Source organism: Pteropus medius, unplaced genomic scaffold (genome assembly GCF_902729225.1).
Source record: "Pteropus medius unplaced genomic scaffold, Ma_sr-lr_union100, whole genome shotgun sequence".
Lineage (NCBI taxonomy): Eukaryota > Metazoa > Chordata > Mammalia > Chiroptera > Pteropodidae > Pteropus > Pteropus medius.
The window spans coordinates 4,033,684-4,059,722 of record NW_024349803.1 but is presented as its reverse complement, the minus strand read 5'-3'; the positions used below and the strand labels follow the sequence as shown (position 1 = coordinate 4,059,722).

Here is a 26,039-nt window from a genome sequence, read left to right as displayed (position 1 = left end):
CTATGTACCAAGACAGGAAGCAAGATTAGTTTCCTTAAGCCTTAAGCCAGTGTGTTTTCACTGCACCAAGCTGTCCTGGATTGGAAGAGTTTGGAAACAAAAAAAATCACTTCAAGTTAATTTCTGAAAATCTCCTAGAAATAGACACAAAATGCAAAAGTGGTGGTATAACTGCATTTGATTGAGCCTAATTATTAAATTATGAAATTGCTTCCATTTCAGCTAAAAAGCACTATTTGGCACACTTACCTTCATATAGCAGCACTGTTCACAATAGCCATGAAGTAAAAAACTAGTTAAAAAACTATAACCTAGTCAAAAACTTGGCAGAGAGATTAGTCTGGCATCTAGGAAGTGCTCAGTAATGATAATGCTATGATTTAAAAAATGATGATGATGATATAAGAATTGCCCAGTCATCTGCTCAGACATCATTTCTTGCAACCAACAGTCAACGGCTGTCTCTGTTCTTTTAGATGACTTATTTGTTATGCAAGCCTGGGAGAGTAGATAATATTTCCAAAGGCCCAAAGGGCAAGGAAGCAGGAAGCTTCAGCATGCCTTCTTAATTATTTAGAACATGTTAGGAAGTACTAGTGGGAAGACAGCGGCAGAAAGAGAAAGCAGAAAAGTCAATGTACATGTGTCTGGTAGAAAATATGCAAAGAGAATATTAAGATAAAAAAATAACAGTCTATGAGATGAAAAATTAAATGGATCATTGAACTTGTAGTGATCCATATTAACTTAGTATACAGCCCTATGAGCATTTTACTGTACTTAAAATCAGGTCACATGAATAGCTAGTGACACTACCTAAGTTTCCTGATTCTCAAAGCTGCCCCCTCCTCCAACTGTAACATGCTTTGTTTCAAAAATAAGTTCTTCCTTCTGCTTGAAATTTCCTAAGGTAATTCATTACCATATTTGCTGTAATGGACTGTCATGCTCTCTCTTAACTTCCTCTTCTCAGTGACTGACAGTAAGAGGAGAAATTCAGAAGTGTCTTAAGCTAGAAGGGACATGTAGATCATGTAGCCAAGTCCTATAACATGAAAAACTGAAGGACCAGTGAATACACATCTACCTAGTTAGCACACCAAGATCACAAAATAAGAAAAAAGTTGTAGAAATATTATAGAAATTATAGTTCTTATACTATGTGCTTAGCAAGTCAGAAACTATTCCACTATGGCAATGCATCTTTTTAATTCTTTTCTTTTAATTTTTTTTCTTTGTTTGTTTTTAAATGGCAGTGCATTTTAAAATTCACGTCACAGGTATATTCTCTCCCTTAGAATAGGCAGGCCTTGGGGGGAAGCCCAGAAAAACAAACAAAAACAAAATAAAACATAAAAGTGCATTCAAGAATTCTCTGAAGAAAGTTCTAAAAGTTTTAATTTCATGATCATCATTACATAGATCAAAAGTTCTGGGTACTAGTTTGCTAGTTTGAGTCAACACAAACAGATATATTTTCAGTGAACCAGCCAACAAGTTGGCTGTGAAGTCAGTACTCACAGCCAAGTGTAAAGGGCTTATTGTTGCTCTATTGTCTGAATCACTCAGCATGTCTGTTCCCGAGGTTTCCATTAACTGAGAAAGAAAAGCATTTTAAATGTTAGAAATGATTCTTTTACGTATAGTATAGCAGTTATTCCCACTCCCTTTCCTCCAGGTTAAAATCCATTTTAGAGTATACACTGATACTTGACTATTAATTTAAAAATTGCACACCATCATATTATGAAAACTAAATTCAGCAAGCTTATAGAACAGACCATCCTGAAAGGTGGTGAAGACCACAGACTAAGAGTTTTGAGGGAGGGCTATAAACTAAGAGCTTGAGGAAATGTTATTTAATTACCATCAAATAAGAACCTCCCCACCCTCTGCATACACGATTTCTGTCACTATCTTTGTTCCCAGGAATGTGAAAAACAGGCTTCAGCTCTAGTGAAAGAAAATAATTAGGACAGTACAAATAGTAGCGTGTGCGTGTTGGTGTCTGATACTTACAACATCTAAAGGAGTTTCACTTGCAATCTGAAATAAAATTTAAAATTGAAATAGTTTAGGAAGTAGTCACATATATAAAAAAGGTAAATGTTAACTATGGGATCCTATTTACACTGGACTTTGTTAAATTCCATTCTAAATCTGTATTTCCTCTGCCTTCAAAATTAAATAACCAATATATAATATCACAGACCATAAACCTATATACATGAGTCCCAAAAATTTAAAAATACCATAATCATCTAAGGAAATATTTGTTATTTCTGTAGCAGGATTATAAATGCTATATTCAACATGCCAAACATGCCAACCTCTTTTTTATTTCTTTTATATGCACTCTCCTTGAATTTTATTTCCCCTCGAAGAGAAGGAATGTTTAATATAATTTATAAGGTAAGTCTAAATAAAGAAACTTTTAACTTGAAGCATCTGTTACATACTTGAGAATCTTTTAACTTGTCCCCATTTTCCCTCTGGTTTGGCAAAGTGGGGTGTATGTTCAAGGATGAGATTAAAGTTGAAACAAAAAGTTTCTTTGCAGAAGTAAAGTCTCTCTTATCAGGAGAGACTGATAAAACAATGGGCCTTTCAGAATTCACTAAATGTATTGGGGGAACATTCCTCTCACAAGGACATTTATTTCTGATGTAAGACATGGTTACATTTCTTTAGAAATTTCTGGGAAACGTTTATTTAGAGGGGAAGAGGAGTTAATGCTATATAGACATGAGGTAAATATAAGAGAAGGACATAAGTAGCCCTCTCCAGAGATTTAATTTTCTCTTTTCTCCTTTCTTTTTGAAAGAGAAGAGAATGAGATAGCTTACTGAGGCAAGTATGAATTTGAAAGGTATACAGATTCTAAAAATGTTAAAAAGCACACTGTTAGATTGATTTGTTTAATCTCATTTTAATTAAATTATTAGAATATAAACTCATATTAATCCTCCCACAAGAATTCAGGAATCTTACCAGCTGAAGACATAGACGGTGGCCATAAGCAGCTGAATAATGTACTGCATTGTATCCTTGCTTGTCCCGGATCCCTGGATTTGCATCATTTCTTAGTAAGTATTCCAGGCACCTATATATAGTAACAACATATTCAAAATTCTAAATCCTGCATTTTAACCACTGGTAAAGAGAGACTGAAAATAAAAAATGAGTTTTCTTACACTGAGTAATGTAAAATCATAAATATACCTATATTATATAGTCGTTTACATGACACTGACTGTTAAACATCATAAAAATACAAACAAAATGTTCTTAAATACAAACAAAATGTTCAAAATCATCTTCATTCTAAGAAAGTAACACCTCCAAAATCTGTAAGCAAGCTTACCTGAGGGCTGTTTTTTATAGTTACTATCTATGGGACTACCTACTCCACTCAATGTCTGAGAGGATTAAACTCTTAGTGGTGGTGAGCATTCGACACTGGCAAATATTACTGCTCATCTATCTGGAACACATAGCAAGTAAGTATATCTCATCAGGAAGCTCAAAAAAAGGATGCAAAAAAAAAAAAAAAAATCTCACAAAACCAAAGTCAGAATTCAATGAATTAGAAGATTGAGAAGTGTGTAAACAGTATAAAAGTGGTATGTAGGTAATAAGAAAGACCTTCTCATGGGAGAACATTTCATTCCTGTGCTAGAAAATAATTTTAAACGGTTCATAAGTTGTTATAATTTTAGTAAATTTTATTGTTACTGTAGCAAAAAAAAAAAAAAAGAGTACATTAGAAATTAAGATTTGTTTTTAGAATTAGTTTGATACCAGCTCAAACTTTTCATCATTTCATCTTTATAGTGAAATAGATTGTTCATTCATTTGATATATGGATATAGGAATCCAATTAAATAATCTAAATTCTATTGCTCAAATTATAAGTCCATAATTATTCAGTGATAATTTGTCTAATATTGCAATATGCCTAACTAAATATGAATTCTACTACTAGGAGGAAAATCTACAATCAAATACTTCTTGTTAAAAATTCAAGTTTCCAAAAGCATACTGAAGTTATATATAGACAAATAAAAAGGAATTCTGAAGCAATGTAATTTTCAGTAACTATCATATATATATATGAGGACCATCCTTTTCAATGCCAGCCCTTATTCTTTAATGCTAAATTGCTTTAAATTCTTTAGATTTCTTAAGAATTACTTACAGAATCTATATTACAATGGTAGTAAATGTTCACTCTTTTAAGTGGGATTTTGGTATTTATGTATAACTAAAACTATTAGACAAACATGGTGAATTGGGTATCACTACGATTAAAAAAAACCCCAAAACCCAAATCTGACTCTAAAGTAACAAGACTGGTGTTTTTTGGTGTTCATAAACTAGCTCTTGAGGGCACGTGAAGCTCTGTGTAAACTCTGTATACAGTTATCCTAGGTGCCCAACTCAGAAGTCAATGCTCAATGGGATGGAGAAAAGACCTGCAGGGCTGGAGGACAGTCTCATTGCTTTACAGGCCAAACATTTCACTCTAGGGAATATCTTTTTATCTTTAATCAATTTCTCTAGATGCGAGTGATAAAACAGAAATAGTTCTCTTTACTAAGACCTGAATACAAAACAGATTCTATCCATGGAACTATTTTAAGATAACTTGCTGATACATGAGTACTGAAAAAAAGATTTATTTAAGGAAAGCAAAACAAGTAGGCAAGTCCATGTTTACTTTCTGAAGTAGGAGAGCATGTCTCAAAGCCTTATTTACAGTGACTAGTTCCAAGTATACAGCATTGGATGATCTGAAATAATTTAACTCTTATACAGGCAGTAGTTTTTTTAGCAGTCGCATTATTTAATTTTTTTACATTCCTGTTACTCAGATGATTGGTCTATAACAAATACTAACAGATGATTTACAGCGATAAAATTCCTTCTACTGGTTAAGTGTTTTAGATTCTGGTAAGTAATATGAATTTTCATAACTACTTTGTGAGATAAGCATTATCTGTAACAAATGAAAAAATTACTGACATTGAGAAAAATTAAATGACTTGTTCAAAATCTTTTGGCTAGAATATGGCAAAGCTTTAGACCTCAGGCCTTCTTTTCTCCAGTGTTCTTACCATACTACCAAACACTTTACAACAGGAGTTAATGAGTTAGAGTGATATCTTACCCTAGGTGCTTATAAAATACTGACTCACAAAATTACTTGATCTTGAAAATCCTGACCTTACTTTTAATTTGCATAGAAAGTGGAGGGGAGATAGTCTATTCTAATTTTTTTTCCTGACTATACGTTAGCATATGCCCATATTAGAAAACTCAGAAAATTATGAAAGGAAGATTTTCTAAAATTTCTCTTTTCCCTAAAATAAACTAGGTATGCAATATCTGGAAGAATATTAATGGCTAAATAGCTAAGTTAGTAATAAACTATACTATTAATATATTGTTATTTTCATTTAATACATCAAATTAAGTATTCTTATCCCAATTAAGCATATATTTAAATCAGAGTGCATTTCACCCTATGTAAATTTCTCCTACTCTTTCCCTACCACTCACGAACTTTTAAACACTTTGGGTTCTAGTACAAGTTCAGAATGATTCAAACCCATGCGTCAGGACCACTCAGCCAAGGGCAGTGGATATGGCATTTTCACCAGAGGCCCTCCTTCCTCTACTCTCTCCATCCTGGTGTACAACAGTGTCTGTTCTCACACAGACACACACATACACGGCATGGCTTAAGAAAATTATTCCTTACAGGAGATTGTGTGTCAGATACTATTTTAAGCAACTCAGATATTTTATACCTCATAGGCCATATGATTTTAGACCAGACTATTATTCCCATTTCACAGGAAAACCAGGCACTGAGAGGTTAAGTAGCTCACCCCAGGTCCCATAAGTAGCAGAGCCAGTATCAATCCCAATGTTGTATTTTATACCTAGACAAAATCAGTTTAACAAGGCTGCTGAATATAAAGTATTATACAAAAGTTAAATATATTTCTCTATACCACAGCAAACAAAAATTTAAAGATAATTTATTCTGGCAATAAAAATATCAAATACTTAGGAACATATCAAAGGATTATAAAACTTCTAAACTTTATGATTCCATTTATATAAAGTTCAAAACAGACAAAAATAAACAACGCTATCAGAAGTCAAAATACAATCCCATTTTTGTGAGAAATGCCAACTATTACCAAAAAGGTAGATCTCAGTGACATATATCATAAACATTTAAATATAATTATATGAATATAGAAAAGGTCACAGAAAGTCATATATTAGGTTTTTAACTTTGTTTAGACTGTGAGGGACACATTCCAAAATACAAACAACTTTCCCTTGGGATGCTCACAGGAAATTAGTAAACAATCATGAAAAAAAAACCAAAAAACCTCACAAACACACATTACTGAATAATAGCAATTTGAAGCCATGGGGAGTTTATTTCCTCATTTAGAAAACATTTCACTCTTACTTTGGCAAAGTATGAATTCATTATGTCAGATTCTCTTATTACCCAACCTATTCCTGGGATTAAATCCTTGGAATTTAGAAAAATAAATCAATGTTTAATGCTACTTAAGCCTCTGAAATAATCACTTATTGAAAGGATGGTATCCTAAAATAATTACTGGGGTTTATAGCTTCCATAAGGTTCCCAGGGAACACATCACTGAGTTAATAAATGATGGCATTAGACAGGACTTCTGGGATACTGATACTTTAAAGATAAGAAACAGAGGCTCCAAGAAACAGTGTTAGATTCTTTATATAAGTAATCTCATTTAGTGTTCTTCACAATTCTAAGAAGTAGGTTTCATTTTAATTTTATAGATAAAGCAGTTTTTGCTTAGCAATTACTTGCTCAGGCTCAAAGAGGTATAATATGGACACCCCCGAATTTAACTGGGTCTTTCGGATCCCAAAGCTCATGTTCTATCTAGTACATCAGGCTGCTTGGTGTAAATACTGAGAATTAAGTGTTTAAACAATAAATATCACTAACTTATTGCTCAAAATAGTTATATTAAGTGAGAAAACTAAGGATATGATTCACTTTAGTACCAGTATACTTCAATAGAAAAAGTAGACTGGCTTAAAAGAAAACCACAAATCTCAAACAGTATGGGTTGAACATTGTTATTCTTTTGTTTTTGCATAAGAATTCGCATTTAATGTAATTGTCTAAGGGCAGACCACCCATAGGATTATGTGTGGGTGTGAGTGCGAGTGAAAGAGATCTCTCAGTGAAGTTTATGTAGATCATGCTGGGCAACACCCAATATCTAGCCTGTGGGAATAGTGATAAAAGACTATCAATGGTGACAATAGTCATTTAGGTATAACCTATTTAAGTAAAACAATCTAGAAATAAAATCCTGAATTTACAAAATTTATAAATCAGAAGATAATCTACTTACCCAAGTTTATAAAAATATTTTCTGATTTATAAACTCTTATATCACAGACTTTTTAAAAAACATACTTCAAATAATTTAGCTTCTCCCAAACTCTATCTTTATCTAAATCTCCTGGTATATATGAAATTATATAAAGTGATATATTCCTACCAACAACAGAAAATACATTTTACTAGTGCCGTCAACATTAGAATTTTAGCAAATAATCCAACACAACAAAGTGTTACATATCACAGACATTGCAAATCTCTTCTCTGTCTCCAATGAGTTTATTTTCTTTCAAGAATGCAATATATGTTGAGGTACTGTATTATGCTTTTTATTTTGAGGGCAAAAGTAAATATTAAAGACAAACAAATAGTTCTATCTTAATTGCAATTTCCTTGAAGTATATTTTATAAAATCTTTCCCTAGAAATCATTATTTGTTTTTCCTAAGGGTATTTTCACTCTTTACTGACCACAGACACTGAAGATCTCTTCTCTGTCTCCAACGAGTTTATTTTCTTTTAAGAAGGCAATATACGTTAAGGCACTATAAATGGGTCTGATCAACTTTAGGTGAATATTAATTATGAACTTATACATCTCTCATTTTTGTTCTCATTTAGTCATTCTTGGCCAACATTTACTTACTCTGTTATCCAGTTTACTTATTTAAGCAATATTTACTACCAATTACATGCCAGATTCTGCCAGTTCAATTACTCCCTTTTTGGATACCAATTTACAAGGATCCCTTGCAAATATGAACTATGTCTGAAGGATACTGATATTCCAATCTCTGTCCAGTCTTCTGATAGCATGTATCTCTTTCTCTTTCTCTTTCTCTGTCCCTATAAGCAAGGCTGCTGCCTTTAAGTCAGATGGAAAAAAATTGGAGGTGATATTAAGATATGCTTTTGGCAAGGAGAATGAGAGACCTTTATCTTTCTTCTACCTGATCAGTCAACAGGAAAGTTGTTGAATAGAAATAGATAGGAATAATTTTGATTTACGAATAATTATGAAATTAATTTATGAGACTTAGAGAAAGATAATCAACAACAAAGAGTACAAACAGAAAATATAAATTTGCAATAAAAATAGCCATCCATATGGAAGATGCTGGTTTATAGGAATGACAATCCTTCATTCTCACCACATGATACTTACTTGCCATCTGTGTCTGATGTAGCTGCATAGTGCAGGGGTGTGCATCCTCTTTCATCAAGGTCATTCACACTTGCTCCTGATCCCACAAGAGCAAACAGGCACTGGTAATTGCAGTTGGCAGCAGCATAGTGCAGTGGGGATCTTTTGTACCCAAGTTAATGTAAGAAAAAGAAAAAGAAAAGACATAGAGGAGTGTATACAGGAGTATACTTGACTCTTGACAGTTACAAATACTGTATTTATACTCGAGATTGACTTCTGCTGTAAACTAAGTCTTTTGAAGGTCTAGACAGAAAGCAAGGAGAAAAGTAAGGTGGCAGAGAACCTCTGAAAATAGGAAATCACAAACACAGTTAAATGATTGCATGGTTCCCAGACAGTACAATTCCAGCGTTTTGAGGGAAATACAGATACCTTTTGCATTCTGGTCAGAAACTTGAAAACTTTTAACAAAGCTTATCCTATACTAACAAACAGTTATTAGTTATTATTTATGGAGAGTCAGTCCTATTTGATTTAAAGTGTTTATTCCCATTGTAGTGGTTATTATCATTATATAATTCAATAAAACATTATATAAACTGATGAAAAATGTTCCACAGTACAGAGTAGCAGCTTATGTTCATATCTTAGTAGGGAATAAAAGGTAAGAGAAATATAGGAACATTAAAAAGAATGCTCAGTTATATCAACTATATGATAGAGCTTCAAGGTAAGATCAGATTTCTCAAGCAAAAATTGCTCAGTTTTGAAGACTGTTCACTATTCAGAAGAGTTAGGTATTAATTTCTAAAGACTAGATATTGAAATGGAACAATTTAGGAGTCCCTGTCACTGGATTACAAAACTATGATTTCATGACTTTTCATTAAATAAAAAACAACAAAATAAAACCAAAAAGCCCAGAAAGGTGAAGGTAAAATTTAGTCCAGAGTCTTCATGGTATAATTTTTTTTCTAAAACATTCACTTAATGAAATGACAGTAAAACATTATTTTACTTTATTGGATAACTGTATAGTACAGTACTTTTAAAAATGCCATTAACCCTGAATTATTTTCAAGCTTCTAAACTCAGAATATGTTTCAAAAGCCCTCTCTGCTATTTGCGGTACAGAATGCTTCAAGTACTAAGAATAAACTAAGAGAAGATGGATTAAAGTATAATTATAAAAGCTAATTGGCTATAAAGATACTGTATGCCAAAGCCAAACAAAGTGATTTTTGATTTTGTAGGTCATTAGTTCCTTTCATTAGCAGGCTTTAGAGAGCAGTCTGTTCTTCAAAGTAATTATGGGATCAGATTGTAGTTTTTTCTCTTCTTATATGCATTTCTAATTCCCCACCATACATAATTCTATTAACTTCTGCACTGACCAAATCACACTTCCTTCTGACATCCCCACCCTTCCTTGTCATATACACTTTGATACAATTCTCAAACTCTTGACATACACAATTTTGCTCATACTGCCATCTCTACTTTTCCAACCAATTCAAACTGCCTTCAATTCGTTCTTCTATGGTTTTAACAAACTCTGGGTCAATTTTTTGTCTAAGTAATTTATTAGATAATGGTGGCTTTAAGTACTACTACCACAAATGCTAGTAACAATGAGGCCTGGGGTTAAACTGTAAGGATGAAGATTGGCTGACTACACAGAGACTGTCATTTCACAGGTGCTTTCCTGCATATCTTACTCAGGGGGTGTTGGTATGTGTATAGGTGTATGTGGAAGTTACAGGAAAGGAGAAAAAAAAAATTACATATATATTTGCAACCAATTTCTTCCCTCTTTCTAGTGCTCCATAACCAACTATGGGCACTATAGTTTCTGACAAAACAGTGACTTGGGAGAAAGGAGAACTGTACTACTGAGTTCTAGGTCTTCTGAGTTTATTTCTTGAAGGTACCATGGGGTTTTATATTTCCATGGCTATAATTATGGGAGGAGGAGGAATAATATCAAGAGGCTTGGAGGGGCTTGTAAGGTAAAGTGTGGCTGATAGCTTGGGGCTGTGGCAGGGGTCCAGGTGGAAGAAGATTATGGGTGAGAATGAATATTTGGAAGCCGTCGATTTACTTGGGCCTCTCAATGAATCATGATCACAAGGCAAAACATGCTGAATTGTTAATTCTCAGAAGCCAGTTAGGTCAAGCAGGTCATTAAGTAAATACCATTAATTAGGCTCTATGGAGGAACTCTATCACACCCTACCTCCCAAATTTGTCCTTTTTGTTGAAGTCTGCACCAGTATTCAGCAGAAGGTTTAGGCACTCCAAATTCCTATCCAAGGAAAAACAGAAGACTTGTCAGTAATTTATAATGAAATTGGTAGGTTTAAATAAGTATAAAAGCATGTTTTCAAATGAGAGTAAAGAGAAAAAAATGACATGATTTATATTTTATGAAAAATATTAAAATTCATCTTATCTGGATTTAAAAGCAATATAAATACATATTGGCATGCTGATTAAGAAATAACAAATGAATCACGTTGTCATTATTTAAAAGGAAGTTCACATTTGTAAAAGAGTACCAAAGAGTTTTTAGGAATCTTTAAAATAAACTTTGAGCAACATGCTTATAATTGAATGGTTTAAACTTAAGTGGTTTTTAATACTAAATTAAATGAAAATGGGTTAAAAAAAAAAAAAACCAGATAATTTCCTGAGTTAGCTTTCTCTTATCCTCTCCTATACATGATTGCTGACTTAGATATATCCTTAGTTAAAACTGTAGGAGAGTATGGGTATTTTTGTAATTTAATTTTTATAAACCTGAATATTAACATACTATGTTACAATGAAAACTGTAACTGCCAAGCAATCAGGCATTCATGTTGTCTCTCGTCTTTCTCTTTGTAGGCAAGTAACATGAAAGGTAGGTTTTAATTAGAAGGTTCTTTGGTGACTTTGAAAGAACAAGAGGACCCAGTCACATGTTCACAATCCATCTCAACAGATGAGACTGTCCTAGTAGTAGTCTTGGTTCAACACACTTGTCCTCTGAAATCACCAGTAATTTTTAAGGAATTATTATTAGAAATAAAATTCTGGCAAACGTCCTTTTGATAAGTCATCTCGAATTCAATGGCTTATCATAGATGTAGGATCTAAATTACCAGAAGCATTAGATTAGCAGCATGCTTCAAAGACCAAGAGTTTTAGCCGGAGTTTGTTCAAACTACTTGCTTCGTTTTTCATAGTGGAAATATTTAAAACTTTGTCTAAAATCTTCCAATGTCAACGTTTTCATTCCTATATATTAGTCCTGAGTAGAGGCAAGGCACAAAGAGGCTGCCAACATTTTTTCCCCCTGAAATCATGATTTAAAAATCCCAAACGCCTTCTCAAAGAATATTAACATTACTTAGAACAGTCCCCATGTTTTACTGCTCTCATTTGAGGAAATACATGTTTTTTTTTAAATCCAGGAATGATTTTCTCTTACAGAAAGCAATACTTTTTTTTTTTTAAAGCCATACTTCCTTTTGTAGGTTTGTTCTTTCTCTCTCACTCACAGCTTATGACTTAGGTGGAAGAGGATTTAAAAAATTAATTTCTACTACTCTGGACTTTCTTCTTCCAAACCACTCCTGTTATGTTTTGTTTTCTATTTTGTGCTCACTTGGCACTAATAAAGAGAAACAAAAATAAGAGAAAAATTGCCATGACCAGCTTACCCTTCTCTTAAAACACTAAAAATTCAGTTAACATACCCTCCAGCTGCAGCTGCATGTAGACAGGTCCTGCCAAAATCATCTGGGGTATCTACATCAAATCCTATAGGAATGAATACATCTTATATAATATTATAGATATGTTACTTTATATAAAGTATTATGTCAAGAGTCACACAACCCGATCTCAAACAAAATTATAATTACAAATGGGCATGACACTTTTTTTAAAAAGCCATAGGTGCTTTGCTATCTGTGAATTATTACTAATGCTAAGAGATTTTAGAATTCTCTTTCATAGATAAATGGCTATGTAAATACTTGTGGAAACACACACCTTAAAAACTCAAAACAAAATTAACTCGCTCAAAAAATACCATTTAAGAAAAACTCGGAAGTGTCTCACAATGTTAATTTTCACTACAGTTTTCCTTTCAGCCATCACAAGTATTAATAATTCTTTCGGCAATCACTAGTATTAATATACAAAATGTGTTCAACACTGAGAAACAGAATATCATTTAAAATCAATTAAATCTTATATATTTAGTAATCCTATGCATTTAATAAGGACCATGATTTTATAGTAAAATTTACAGAAAGCTATTGATCCTGTTTTGTCTCAAATAGACTATGATCATGGTATTTTAAAATAGTAATTAAATATGAAATAAATAATTTCATAAACCTAGAAGATAGTGTAGGATGGCTATCAGCTCTTAAAAAGGAAGCATGCAAATGAAGATATTTTGCTTCTAGACTAAAAGGGACAATCCAAGACTACCATTCAATAAACAGAAGCTGCTCTAGAAATATTCCACGTCCCATTCCCCAACTGAGAGAAGGTAATCACTGATTGAAAAATAAAACCCTTCCAGAGCAGAAGAGAAAACCAAATTTTAAAATTAAAGGACCAAACATCATGTAAGAGAGATTAATAAATGATTCACGCTTGGAGATATCTATATGTAATTTTGAAAGAGCAGGATAAAAAAAATTGCATTAAAATGAGGGTGGGTGGATTGGGGAGACAAAAACAAGAGAATCAGTCTGTGAAGGTTCCACTTACCAGAAGAAAGAAGTTTCCTGCAGCAATCCGAAAACCCACTTAAGGCTGCCAGATGGAGGGGGAACATTCCATGTATGCCACGCCTAAAGTAAACAGGACAATATCTTCATTATAATACAAGAAGATTACAATCATTTAAATAAATTAAAAGAAACTACTTAAAGTAAAAAGATAGATGAGTCAAAATCTGTAACACTTTGGAGAACATTTTGGCAGAAGGTTGAAGGTGGGCGTAACTTATTATCCAGCAATTTTCCTCAAAGAGAGTAGGGTTTTCAACCTCACCACTATTGTCATTATGAACTTTGATGTGTGTGTGTGTGGAGGGGATATCCTGTGCATGAAGGATGTTCAGCAGTGCCCATGGCTCTACCTACACTACATGCCAGTAACACCCTCCTCTCCCAAATTATGACAACCAAAAATGTCTCTAATCCAGGGAACAAAATGTATTCCCCAACACCTCATCATTGAGAATCATTACTACAAGGCAAAATGTTCAAGAATGTTCACTGCTATAAATTTTACAGTAGTAAAAAATTGGTAGCAACCTGTTTGTAAATAAGAATATGGAATTTTTTTGAAAATTTATTTTAATTAGTTTCAAGCATACAGTATATTGGTTAGACATCTATATAGTTCATAAAATGATACCCCCAATTGCTCCCTTCCTGCCCTGGTCCTCCACCTAGCCAACATATTAATGCTAACTGCATTCCCTATGCCATGCTCTCCATCCCCGTGACCATCCATCAACAACTAATTTGTACTTCTTTAACCCTACACCCCCTTATCCCAGCCACCCAACCCCCTCCCCTCTGTCTATCACCAAATTGTCCATTATATTTGTGAGTCTGTTTTTGATTAGCTTGTTCTTTTTGTTCCTTAGATTCCAAATATAAGTGAAATCATATGGTATTTATTTTTCTCTGTCTGACTTAAATTCCTTCTAGGTTCATCAAGGCAATATCTTTTTCCATCTCCTTCCTTGTAGTCTGTATGTGTCTTTTAATCTGAAGTGAGTTTCTTCTAGGCAGCTTGTTTTCTTACCTAATTATCCACTCTTTTAGTTGGAGCACTTGATTCTTTTCCATTTGAGGTACTTATTGATAGGAATGTAGTTGTTACCATTCTTTATTCCTGTTTTTGATACATGTTTTTTCTTCTTAAAGAAGTCCCTCCAACATTTCCTGTAATATAGGTTTGGTTTTGATAAATTCCTTTAGCTTATTTTTGTCTGGGAAGCTCTGTCTTTCAACTCTAAATGACAGCTTTGCTGGATAAATTATTCTTGGTTGTATATCTTGGATCTTCATCACATCGAATACTTTGTGCCAAGCTATTCTGTCCTGCATAATTTGTTTCAAAAAATCAGCTGCCAGTCTTTTGGGTGCTCCCTTGTAGGTAACTATCTGCTTTTCTCTTGCTGCTTTTAAGATTCTCTCTTTGTATTTAACCTTTGGCATTTTAATTATGAAGTGTCTTGGTGTGGGTCTCTTTGCATTCTTGGTTTTGGGGATTCTCTGAGCTTCCTGGGGTTGTATGTCTATTTCCTTCACCAGGTTAGGGAAGTTTTCCATCATTATTTCTTTAAACAGCTGTTCAACATCTTGCTTTCCTTCAGGTACGCCGATGAGATGAATATTTTTACCTTTAATAGTGTCCCATAGGCTCCTTACTTATTGTTATAGTCTTGGCTTCTTTTTTCTTGCCATTCTGATTGAATGTCCTTAGCTTTCCCATCCTTTATATAGGTCATTTGATCCTCTTCTTTATTCACTTTGTTTATTCCATTTAATATACTTCTTATCTCAAATAATGTGTTCTTCATTTCTGACTGGTTCCCTTTTATAATGTCCATTTCCATTTTTACCTCTTTGTTGAAGTTCTCACTAAATTTATCTACACTTCCCAAAAGTTCATTGAGCATCTTTATAACCAGTGTTTTGACTCTGCATCTGTTAGATTACTTGACTCCATTATTTCTGGATCTCTGTTTTGTTTTCTCATACGGTTTTTGCTTCCTGTCTTCCCATTTTGGCTGCCTTTCCATGTCTGTTTCTATGTAGTAAGCAAAGCTCCTAAGTCTCCCAGTCTTACTAGCGTGGATTTGTGAAGGAAGTGTCCAGTGGCACAGTCCTAAGAGGAATTCAGCTGCAGGCCAAATTTAGCTCAAGCCTCTGCCCCTCCGGGGCTACCTGTTAAGATTCAGCAAGCGATCCACAGATGCTGTGCTTATAGTTGCCTCAAAAGGCCACACCAGAAACCGAGGCCAGCTGCTTCCAATGGGAGCCTAGGTGCTACTCAGCAAGGAGCACCTGAGTGGCTGAGGACTCACCTGGATGTGGCCTGGGTGGGGCCACAAGTTGGGAGAGGTGGGGTTTCGGGGAATCCTCTGGGCAGAGCAACCTCTGCTATCCAGTTTGATGATGTCTGAGCTATGGTGGCACTGTGTCCACCGCAATGGGAGCAGGGAGGACTCAACAGGGAACAATGGATACTGCCGGCACTTCTGTACCCAGAGAGTCTCCCCTGGGCCCTCACTCCGACAATGTATCCCTTTAAGTCCCTAGTGCCCCTGCATGCGGCTGAATTGGCACCAGTGCTCAGATTGAGCAGGTCCTTCATGGCGAAAATTTGCTCCTTGAATGCGGCCCCTTTAAGAGGCATCTGCCGCTGCTGTTGCTGCTGCCGCCGCCACCGCCGCCGCCACTGCCGCCGCCTACGTCCCACTCAGCCGATTGAGACCGGGCAGCCCCACATCCTCGCTCCGTCCTACCTTCTGCTGTTGCAGGGTGATATCTTAGATTTCTCCCTAGTTGTATGGCTTGTTCATCTAGATTCCAGGAGATTTTTCCTTGCTGCTGCTTCTTGTGTCTGTCACAACTTTGATTTGGTTGCCAGTGGAATGAACAGAGCCTCTATTATCTACGCCATTCCCCCAGCCCCCAGAATTATTTATATAATAATTAAATTTTACAAAATGAATGAACTAGAGATACTTGTAGAGATATGAAAAAAGCCCAAATTTATAACTACATGCTAAATCAACAACTTCATATAAAAAGAAAAAATAAGTGTACAGAGGCATATCATTTATAGAAAGTCTAAAGGTTTAAAACACTTTAATGAATATATAAATGTAACAGAATTACAACAACATACATTGGCATGATAAACATCTATTTAAGTAGGGTGTTTACTTCTGTGGATCATGCAAGAGAATCCATCTTTTAAACAAAATCTTACAGAGAAATTTTAACATATAAAGTAGATAAAAATGAGCTGTTTTGAGCAAAGTAGTGGGCTTAGGAATGAATCCCTAAGCTCTGTAGCACAAAGTCTGAAAACCACTATCTACGGATAGTATTACCTGGATGAAAACAAAAAAGTATTCGGTATATAAACTTTTTCAGGTCTTTTATTTACTTTTAGATTAAAAATAAGTAGACCATAATAATTAAAAGCTCTGATCAAAACTGCACAATCTAGAAAGAACTGGGGTAAAAAGACATAAGATTATTCTATGCTGGCTTACCAAATGAAATCGTATTAAACATTCTATTCTATCACATCACAAACACAAAGGAGAAAGCCCTAGCAAATCAGTATAGTATTGAGAACAAAATCCACATTTCTATACGAACTATCTAGGAAACTGCAGTTCGCTTCCTTCTGTGTTTTCCCTGTTACAGCTATCAACACCTTGGTAAGTACTTACTTTGCAGTGTCAGCACCACTTGTAATAAGAGTGTTGATTAGCAGCTCATGGCCATACCTTGCTGCTATGTGCAAAGGGGTGTTTCCATTCTTATCCTCACAGTCGATTACAGCTCCTGCAATAAAGGACATATTATCAGTCTGGACTATATAAAGATCAAGTCAAATCTATTACATGAAAAGTAAGATAAAGTGCTAGTCAAGCACAAACTAACTGATACAGCAATTTAACCAGATTTGAATCATAGTACATTTATTGTACCAGGCACTGGAATTAGTTTTATATGTTCTGGGGTCCACTAAGTTTGGAAACCACTGCATTAAAACAAAATTAAAACACCATTCTTTAGGGCAAGACTTTTCAAAGCTTTAATATAGACATACTCCACGTGTCATCAAGAAGATTATGTGCAATGCTTCACAAATTATTCATCGTGGATTTATTTCTACTTTTCCCCTGCAAAACTGTAACAGCTATTATCTTGAGGACTTCTAACAAACAGTTCCTTGTAACATGGCTTGGGAAACATTGCTTTAAAGTAATACACCTAAAAGTTCTTTTTATTTAAAAGTATAGCTTGCCTAGTATTAATTCAAATGCTAAAGAACATAAGTTCAGAAAATAAATGAAAATGCTAAAAATTATTTACAATATTCAAAGGAGATATTTGCGAAAGTTTTATTAATACATAATACAAGCTGCAGTAGAAAGGGAGTTTTCTCTTTAGCAATGTTTTTAAAAAACCAACACTGTTAGAGAAATTATATTTATAATCCAGAGGGAAAAAATAAAAATAAAAACAATTATGAAACATATGTATACATGGCATTTTATATTATTATTTAATTTTCATGACATCTGATATCAAATATTAAAAATATATAGACTGTTATGACAAAGCTTCAATACCACTTATTTTGTGGATGTTTTTACTACATTTAAGAAAAAAAACAAACAGAAATACTTTTTACCACTCTGGATAATGGTTTGTGATCTGGAGAATCTACCGTGGAGGGCAGTCATATGCAGTGGAGTTTTCCCATCTTTGCTCTGAAATAATCAAACAAAAGAAATGTAAAATTACTGTTATGTCCATAATATGTAATCCTTAGTTTTATTTTGAATGCCCTTTTGCATCTTTATTTTGTAAAACTATTACTCAAGCATTAAGTTTAACTAAAGACTATGGAGGTAAAACAACTGTTCAAAATTATGAACTAATTTTGTTAGCATGTATATCATAAATGACAAATATTAAAAAAAAAACCAATGCCTACAGTTTATAAAAAAGCTCTGTATGGTAGGTACAGTGTAATCTTAGTACCCTTCCTGTATCATATCATAGTGGGGAAAGTGAAGCATGAGGATATTAAATGACTCAACCAAGATCACACAATTGGGAGTGGTACAGAGAGGATGTGCTTCCCACATTTCAAAAATTTCACATTGCTACGATTCTTTCATTCTAAGAAATACTGAATCCCTCCCAGACCAAGGAAAAGTGAATGTCAGAATTAACTTCAGCTACTATAATTCACTTAAAAAACTTGATATATTCTTGTATGTAATTATTTGTAATAACTATTACTAGCTATTTTCTCAAATTACTTAAAATAATAAATACATGTATATATTTAAAATTCCAAAATTCTAAAGGAGCTCCAAATATGAAGAAAAACAATACCTGAATTAGGTGACATCTTTTATTCTGAGTTAGGTAAATTTAAAGTCTTTTATTCTCTGAAATTCTTTTGTTAATCAAAACATACATGTGACCTTCACAAAGGAAAAAAATTTGGAATTCCTAATCTGTCAGCAAAATTTAACATACCTGCTGTGTATATATTCAAAATTGAAATGTTGCAAGTGTCAAAACATTATACTAAAATTGCATTATGCAGATCTCCTTAAGAAACCCTCATGTCATTAATAATGGATTGTTAGATTAACTTCATAAATACTTATCTAGGTACTTGATTACGTATTTTCATATTACTTTTTTCAAGCAGACAAACCATCCAAATGACAAGTTATCTTAAAGAATCTTTAATCTTTTGGAGGCACTGTGTGCAACAAGAGGTAGAAAAAAAACCAAGCAAGGAAACAAGCTAGCTCAGGCTCTGGAGTTAGAATAACCTGAGAATGAATCCCAGCTGTTACTTGCCATAGCAAGATTTTAGAGAACTTGCCTGAGCCTTCACTCTCTCAGTTGAAAATGAATGTAATACCTAATAGGTCTGTTGTACAGAATAAATATAATAATCTTCGTAAAACACCCATTTAACACACTAGTGTCTGTTACACTACAAACTATCATTTCTATGTGGTATTTTTAGTTATGTACCAGCTGTTTTTCTTTTAAATAGAAAAAAAAAAAGCACAAAAACATTTTAATAAAGGGATTTCAGTTTGTAGTGTCTTTTCAAAATATCCTCTATATGACATAACTTGATTTTTGTTAATCTTTTACCTACAGACAGAAACTAAACTGTAATAAAAATTTGAGTCTGTAACATAGTAAATGTTAAAATGGTAAATCTGACATTAATTTTACCAAATTTTACATTAATTTTACCATAAAATGGTAAAATTTGAAAGATATAATTATAGCTGACATTTATAGATATAGTAAGCGCTTCATTCCAGGCACAGTTTAAAAATACTTCATATATACTAGTCACTTACTCCTCACTACCCTATGAGATAGGTACCATTATCTCTGTTTTAAGGCCCTGGGGTTAAGTAACAAAACCAGGTCTCATAGCTTTAATAAGTGGTCAAGTCCTTTACTATAAGCATACAGATGGCAATAGATTAACATTTGTACTTTCTACATAGTGGTCATAAAAAGCATTCTAAATATAACAAAGGAAAAAGAGAATCAGATTACCAAGTAAAAAGTCTACCTCAGACAAGTTAGGGAGGAAAGCATATTTATTTTTCTCTGAATTGAGGAGAGAATGGGGAGGTGTTTTTTAAGTCATCTTAATTCATTTTAGTATCAAATCAGAAATTTTAAACAACAACAAAAAAGATCCGCCAAAATTCTAAGAGTTTCTTTCACAGGTGCCCCAAAATAGCAACAATGACAACAAAGCTATACATATTATAGTACTTTTTAGGTTTACATTTTAAATCAAGTGTTTGGGGTATTTAGTTTATGTGACCAAAATTTATTCTTAAAGAACAACAGGGTGGGGTGGGAAAAGGTGTATATGTAAGTGCTACAATCAATGCAGCAGGGATCATGTTAACCAAGGTTATAAAAACCAGACCTATATTGCTTTAAATTCCATTCATTTTCCCTCCGTGTAGTAAGTACTCTGTAGGACAATCAATTTAAAAACTTTTAAACTGAATAGTTATAAACCTAAAGTCACATTCCAATTTCTAGTCATCTGCAACTTAATCAAGGACAGAAACATAAAATTGGAGAATGGAATAAGAGAAAAAGATAAAGCAAAGAGAAAGAGATGATCTGATAAGAACATAAGGGTTAACAAATATAATTTTTAATGTAAGGCAAGTGTCAAAGCCTTAGCTCCTTAGTTAAGGAACAATTTGATAAGAACTGATTTGACAAATATGGGAAACACAGGTATTAGGAATGAAGATATATTCAAGAATATATCTTCAAGAATATATCTTCATTCCTAATACCTGTGTTTCCTATATAGTCCTATCGAATATATAGCAGGCCCTCAAATAACGCTGTTTTATCATAATATTGATGAGATGCCACAGAACTTTTGCTTATATCAATTAGCCTACAGTAAAACTAGTTTCATTACATTATGTCATTTCACTTAAAATCGCAGAACCTATTAACAACATTAAGCGAGGACTTACTGTACATTCTTATTGAAAACTCACTGCTATCAACAACTTTTGTATAATTTCAGAGCTGGAAGGCACCTTAGAAATCATTAACCACACGGGCAACGTGTTCCAATGGAAAATGGCAACAAGATAATTGGACAACTGCATATAAACTGGATGTCACACATCCTTAGGCAAGATTAAGGCAACTTTTTGTGAAATCTGTTTTAAAATCAACATCATAGGCTGTTGCCTTCAAATCTACTTAACCAATATATATATTAATTGCTTTGTTAAAAAATTCCCTTGTTATGTGTAAAATCCATCAATGAATTTTCTAAATCATTAAGGAGGTAACTTCGAATAAGACCATGGTCTGAGCATTATTAAGTGATCCTCTTGTAGGACTAATTCTTATTCCTACATTTAAAAAGAAAATATAGAATTAAAAATAAATCACAGGTACATGAGTCAGATATGTAAGCACTGACATAGGAATCACAGGATTCATTATCATCTAATTATATTAAATATTCATGTCTAAATGGCACTGCATAAAAAGTCTAATTTTTACCTTTTAAGGATAACTCATATAAACTAAAAAATGTGTAATAGTTAATATAGGTAAGCCTCCCTTATTCTATGATACTGAATATTTAACACATACAGATGATCTTCGCTAGTCATTTCATCATAAACAGGTCTCATAGAGACTAAAAATATTTAGTTGTGATCTTTTATTTTGAGGAATGTTAAGATTATTTCAAAATTCTATTTTTGAAATAGCCTAATCTTCATTAAGAAATAGTAGCAGGCCTTTGAGGAAACAAGTAACACATTCTCCCACTTCCACAAGAGTTTCGATATTTTTCTGGGCCTTGATTATACAAAAAGCAGGAATTCTTAATATTAAAATAAGCAATTCAAATATTATCAATAACTTTTTAGTAATTATTTCAACTATTAAAAAAGTTAGGTAATTTGAGAACAGAAAGCTTTAAATATACTTAAATGAGACATTTTAGGCTCTCTCAGAAAAAATGGCATAGGTGATAAAGGCTTCGTTCATCTGCTCTTACGACCACATCAAAGTTGTGATGGAAACATGGAGAAAACAGCAAGCAGAGTCACCTGGGGTCTAGATGAACAAGCCCTACTAGGCTGAGTTGTTGGAGTGAGGGCCGAGGAGCCAAGTCTCTCTCCCAGGCAGAAGTGCTGGAGATATCCATTGTTCCTCTGTTGAGCCCTCCCCTACTCCCAGTGTGGGGCCTTGGTGCTGCCATAGCTGAGACATCATGAAACTGGATAACAGAGGTCACTCCACCCAGAGGATTCCCTGAAACTCCGCCTCCCCCAACTCATGGCCCCACGCAAGCCACATCCAGTTGTGTCCTTAGAAAGTCCTGTGCAACTTGCAGAGCAAGCTCCAAGACCCACACTGATGGCAGTTGACCTTGGTTTCTAGTGTGGTTTCTTGAGGTAATTATAAGTACAGCATCTTTAGATTGCTTGCTGAATCTTAACAGGTGTCCCCAGAGGGGCGCAGGCTAGGGCTAAACTTGGCCTGCAGCTGAGCCCCTCTCATGACTGTGCTTCTGGACACCTACTACACAAAGCCATGCTAAAAGACTGGGAGACTTATGAGCTTTGCTTAGTACATAGAAACAGACACAGAAAGGCAGCCAAATGGGAAGACAAAGAAGCAGAAACCGTATAAAAGAACAGAACAGAGATCTCAAAATAATGGAGCCAAGCAATCCTAAAGATGCAGAGTTCAAAACACTGGTTATAAAGATGCTCAGTGAACTTTGTGGAAGAGATGAACTCAGTGAGAACTTTAACAAAAAGATAAAAAACATAAAAATGGAAATGAAAATTATAAAAGGGAACCAGTTAGAAATGAAGAACACATTATCTGAGATGAAGAGTTTATCAGAGGGAATTTAACAGAGTGGAAAAAGAATAGGATCAAATCACTGATATAAAGGACAGGGAAGCCAAGGACACTCAATCAGAACAGCAAGAAAAAGCAGCTCAGGATATAATAATAATTTAAGGAGTCTTTAGGACAAGATTAAATGTAAAAACATCTGTATACTAGGGGTACCTGAAGGAGGAGAAGAAGAACAAGAAGTGGAAAAACTATTTGAAGAAATAACCATGGAAAATTTCCTTTAACCTGGTATAGATGTACAACACCAGGAAGCTCAGAGAGTCCAAAGAAAGAGGAAACCAAAGAGGCCCACACCAAGACACATCATAATTAAAATGCCAAAGGTTAAATACAACAAGAGAATCTTAAAAGCAGTAAGAGAAAAGCAGTTAACTGTAAGGGAGTACTCATAAGACTGGTAGCTGATTTCTCAACAGAAACTCTGCAGGACAGAAGGGCTTGGCACAAAATATTTAAACTGATGAAAATCCAGGATCTACTACCAAGAATACTCTACCCAGCAAAGCTATCATTTAGAGTTGAACGACAGAGAAAGAGCTTCTCAGACAAAAATAAGCTAAAGGAATTTATCATCACCAAGCCACTATTACAGAAAATGTTGGAGGGAGTTCTTTAAGAAAACACATGTATTCGAATCATGAATAAAAATGGTAATAACTACGTATCTATCAACGACTACCTCAAATGGAAAAGAATGAAGTGCTCCAACCAAAAAATAGGGTGGCTGAATGGATAAGGAAATAAGACCCCTACATATGCTGCCTACGAGAGACTCATTTCAGATTAAAAGACATACAGACTAAAAGGGGATGGAAAAAGATATTGCTTTGATGGACCTAGAGGGTATTGCACTAAATGAAGTAAATCAGATAAAGACAAATACCATGTGATATCACGTACATGCAGAATCTAAAGAACAAAATAAACAATTACAACAAAAATGGAAACAAGCTCATAGAGAATATTTTGAAGGCTACTAGATGGGAGGATGGTTGGAGGGGATGGTGAAAAATGGCGAAGGGATTAAGAAGTACAAATGGATAGTTACAAAACAGACATGGAGATATAAAGTGTTGCATAAGGAAAATAGTCAACAATGTTGTAATAAATATGTAGGGGGCAAGAGGGGTACAAGATTTAGTTGGGTCATTACTTGAGGTCTAATCACTATGTTATACAACTGAAACTGGTATATTATTATATGCTAAATATAATTTTAAAAAACCTCATTGAATCGTACAGTGTAAATATGAGCAACTAATTGTCTATTATATTTCTATAAAGCATAGAGGGGAAGAGAGACATTTTACTTGTAAGCATAATAGGGGTGGATTTCTTTATGAGATACCTTATGCCCTTTCTTTCCTTAGGTATGATATGTATAAATTTTGTCCTTTAGCTGGGAGTGGGTAATATACAAAAATGACCTAATTATAGATGGGCTTGCTGCTGCTACAGCTGTCAGAGTGGATCAGTGATATCATTAAGGCCTTCTCTAAAATTAAAGAGATAAGGAAATGGACTCCTTTCTCTACCAGTTTGAAAGATATTGGCTCATCCCATCTAAAAAAGGAGCTGAAATCTCATGTAATTAAACCTCTGAAAACCACATTTTAAGCTTTAATGTTTTTACTAATACTAAATGGTTCAATTTTGTTTGTGGTTTTCTTTTCTTCATACCACAAGATATAGTCTGGCAAGTGATTAAAGAATGAACTGATAAATTAATACAGAAGAAATCAGTGAAAGCATCTTGAAAAATCTAAAATAATAATTACACATTGTAAAGTAGTGATGTTCAAAATTGTGGTTGCATGTGCTTTTTCACAGACTTACACAGTGAAGGTACATTTATTTTGGCTCCAGAACTTCCACATATTTCTAAAATTCAAATGTTCATTCCTAAAAGTGATTACGATCAAAACCTAAAAAGCGATTGTGACCGAAAAACCCAAATTCCTTATATGTAACACACTGATATTGGTCTTTTAATTTTTCTAACACTGTGAAATTTTTCAAAGCAGAAAAGATGAAAGAATATTACAGTTACCCATACACAAACCACCAAGATTCTACTCTAACATTTTACTATATATGCATCTTCACCCACCCATCCACCCATCATCCAATTATGGGATGCTTTCCAAAGTTGGCTGCAGCCCCATCACTATGGATTACCTCTGAACTCTTTGGTATACGTATCATTAACTAGGGTTCTTCATTGGTTTGGTTTGTTACCTTCTAAGGGAAAATATACACGCAATGAAGTGTACACATCCTAAATATAACAATTTCATTAGTTCTGACAAATGTTTATATATATAACACAAAGTCTGTCAAAAATACAGACCATTACCATCATCCCGGAAAGTTGCCCTATGCTCCCCTTTTCAGCAATTCCTTCTCCCAGAGGCAACAGATGTTTTTCCCCCCAAATATAGACTCTGGAACCCCATATAAACAGAATTTCATCTGTTCTAGAACCTTATATAAATGGAAATAGTGAATATATTCTTGCATAAGGCTTCATTCAACATATTTTAAAGATTGATCTGTGTTCCTGTATCAGTAATCTGTTCCTTTTTGTTGCATAATATTTGTTACTGATATTGTCTTAAACAGTAAGCTTCTAATACTACATATGGATTCTGATTTTATTTCATACCTTCATATTGACATCGGCCCCATTGCCTACTAGAAGCTCTAAACACAATGCTCCATGTGTTGATGCAGCAGCAAAGTGCAAAGGAGTAAATCCTTTTTCATTCTTTTGATTTACATTAGCACCACAGTCTATAAGTTCATTCACTACAACATCTTGTCCATTATAGCAGGCTACATGAAGAGGTGTATTTCCATAGGCATTTGGTTCATTCATCTATTGGGAGAAAAATGTCAGTGTTAATGTAGTTTTGCTAATTATCATTGTGGTGAGCTATTTTAGCAACATTGTGATTATGATCAAATTATTAAAGTGAGAGACAGAAATAAGTACATAGATAGGCTTATAATTCTAAAGTTCTTTTAAAACACTGAACATTAAAAACGGCTTTTGGTATCAAATGGATTTTGTACATTCAGATATAATTCCCTTGTACAACATCTACTTCATGACAAAACTGAGTGATTCCAAGAGAGATATTTTAGGACAATAAATGCTAAAATAACGTATTTCCAAAAGCCTCCTAGGTAAGGGACAA

The 26,039-nt window shown here is 34.0% G+C and overlaps 1 protein-coding gene across 16 annotated transcripts in view; it reads right to left on the bottom strand.

Moving 5' to 3' along the window:
• ANKRD28 (ankyrin repeat domain 28) overlaps positions 1–26,039 on the bottom strand; it is a 151,818-nt gene that overhangs the window by 21,298 nt on the left and 104,481 nt on the right. For 15 of the 16 annotated variants that reach the window (XM_039837068.1, XM_039837071.1, XM_039837061.1 and 12 more), the window contains 10 exons: positions 25,505–25,717; positions 18,038–18,116; positions 17,067–17,181; positions 13,346–13,428; positions 12,316–12,379; positions 10,812–10,880; positions 8,594–8,734; positions 2,992–3,103; positions 2,020–2,046; positions 1,522–1,596 (listed from right to left, as the gene is read on the bottom strand). In XM_039837068.1, coding sequence (XP_039693002.1) covers positions 1,522–1,596; positions 2,020–2,046; positions 2,992–3,103; positions 8,594–8,734; positions 10,812–10,880; positions 12,316–12,379; positions 13,346–13,428; positions 17,067–17,181; positions 18,038–18,116; positions 25,505–25,717 — 978 coding nt within the window. Of the gene's footprint in view, positions 1–1,521; positions 1,597–2,019; positions 2,047–2,991; positions 3,104–8,593; positions 8,735–10,811; positions 10,881–12,315; positions 12,380–13,345; positions 13,429–17,062; positions 17,182–18,037; positions 18,117–25,504; positions 25,718–26,039 lie in introns of those variants that run through there. The other variant, XM_039837077.1, reaches the window with a different exon arrangement.